Here is a 1363-nt window from a genome sequence, read left to right as displayed (position 1 = left end):
ATAGATCTTTACAACACCATCATTCTTAAGTAACTTTGGATCCATATTAATAATGCCGGTAATTTGTTGTTGAACTTCCTTGAATTTAGCATTCGTGTACAAATCTTGAAATTTTTTTCAATTGGAGATCTAGATATACATGGAATAGTGACACTAAATGAGTGGAAGTCCGCTGCAGTTTCATTCACAATTTTCTTTTTTCAACGTGTTATCAAACTGGTCAACAAACTTTTTCAAGTTTGGCTTAGCATGAACATAATCGTCAAAAAAGGCATTCATGCTCTAGCTTTGCTGTGTTATACTCATTCCAGCCCAAAATATGTCTTTCAAGAATGCCGGTGCTCAATGCTCACGCTCGGCATATAAACTTTGCAGCCAGGCATTCTTATGCAAGTTGTACGTGGTGATTAGCTGATCCCAACTCTTTTCAAACTCTTCAACACTTTGGGTGTCATACACAGATTTCATCAATGCAATTTTCATCCTATTTTTGTACGAAGCATGCGAGCTAAGCTTTTCATGGAAATTCTTCAGTATATGCCACAAACAAAATCGGTGTCGGCTTTCTGGAAATACAATGGCAATCGCATTTTTCATCGCTCTGTCCTGATCTGTGATAATAGCTCTCGGAGCTACACTATCCATACACTGCAACCAGGTTTGGAATAACAGACAAACGTCTCCGTAACCTCACTGGATATCAATCCTGCACCCAATAGAATTGACTGGATGTGGTGGTTTACACCAACAAATAGTGCAAAGGACATCCCATATCTATTCGTCAGATATGTAGTGTCGAATGTGACCACATCACCGAAATACTGATATGATGCCCTACTACGGGGGTCTGCCCAAAAGACATTCTTTAACCTCCCGTCATCATCTAAATCCATCAATGCAAAGAACCCAAGATTTTTATACTGCATTCTTAAAAAATATTCTTGAAGCGCACCAGTGCCACCTTTCCCAAGTTGCAGATGTTTTGTTTTGTCAATATAATTTCGACAATCCTTTTCTAAAAATGAGAGGTTCTTGAATCCACCTGCGCCAATGACAAGAGATCCAAAGCTCTTATTCATCCGGATGTCAGCCAAATCGTTTGTATCTAGGACTCTTTTTATGGAGTCACTCATTTCTCTATTTCATTGGAAGAAGCAGGATTAGTTGGATTGAGGCCATAGTTATGAATATTATGAACTGTTGTCAACCTAAACTTTCCATCAACTTTTAAGGCATTAATCTTTACTTTATATTCTATATTTCATGTCGGTCGTGGTCTGGCGATATTCAAGGTCCTATTACCAACCTTCCCACCACGGGCACAACCAACGGTGGCATATCTAATTAGGGGTGTCAAATCGTA

The 1363-nt window shown here is 38.9% G+C and overlaps 1 protein-coding gene across 1 annotated transcript; it reads right to left on the bottom strand.

The window, feature by feature from the left end:
• Positions 1–342: 342 nt before the first annotated feature.
• Positions 343–1133, bottom strand: LOC121257818 (protein FAR1-RELATED SEQUENCE 5-like). Its single transcript, XM_041159067.1, has 2 exons — positions 690–1133; positions 343–648 (listed from the first exon to the last, which is right to left on the bottom strand). Exons 1-2 carry the CDS (start codon positions 1131–1133, stop codon positions 343–345), a joined length of 750 nt encoding a protein of 249 aa, XP_041015001.1.
• Positions 1134–1363: the final 230 nt, after the last annotated feature.

This window comes from Juglans microcarpa x Juglans regia, chromosome 3S (genome assembly GCF_004785595.1).
Source record: "Juglans microcarpa x Juglans regia isolate MS1-56 chromosome 3S, Jm3101_v1.0, whole genome shotgun sequence".
Lineage (NCBI taxonomy): Eukaryota > Viridiplantae > Streptophyta > Magnoliopsida > Fagales > Juglandaceae > Juglans > Juglans microcarpa x Juglans regia.
Note: the sequence above shows the minus strand (reverse complement) of the source record. Positions and strands in the feature narration are given on the sequence as shown.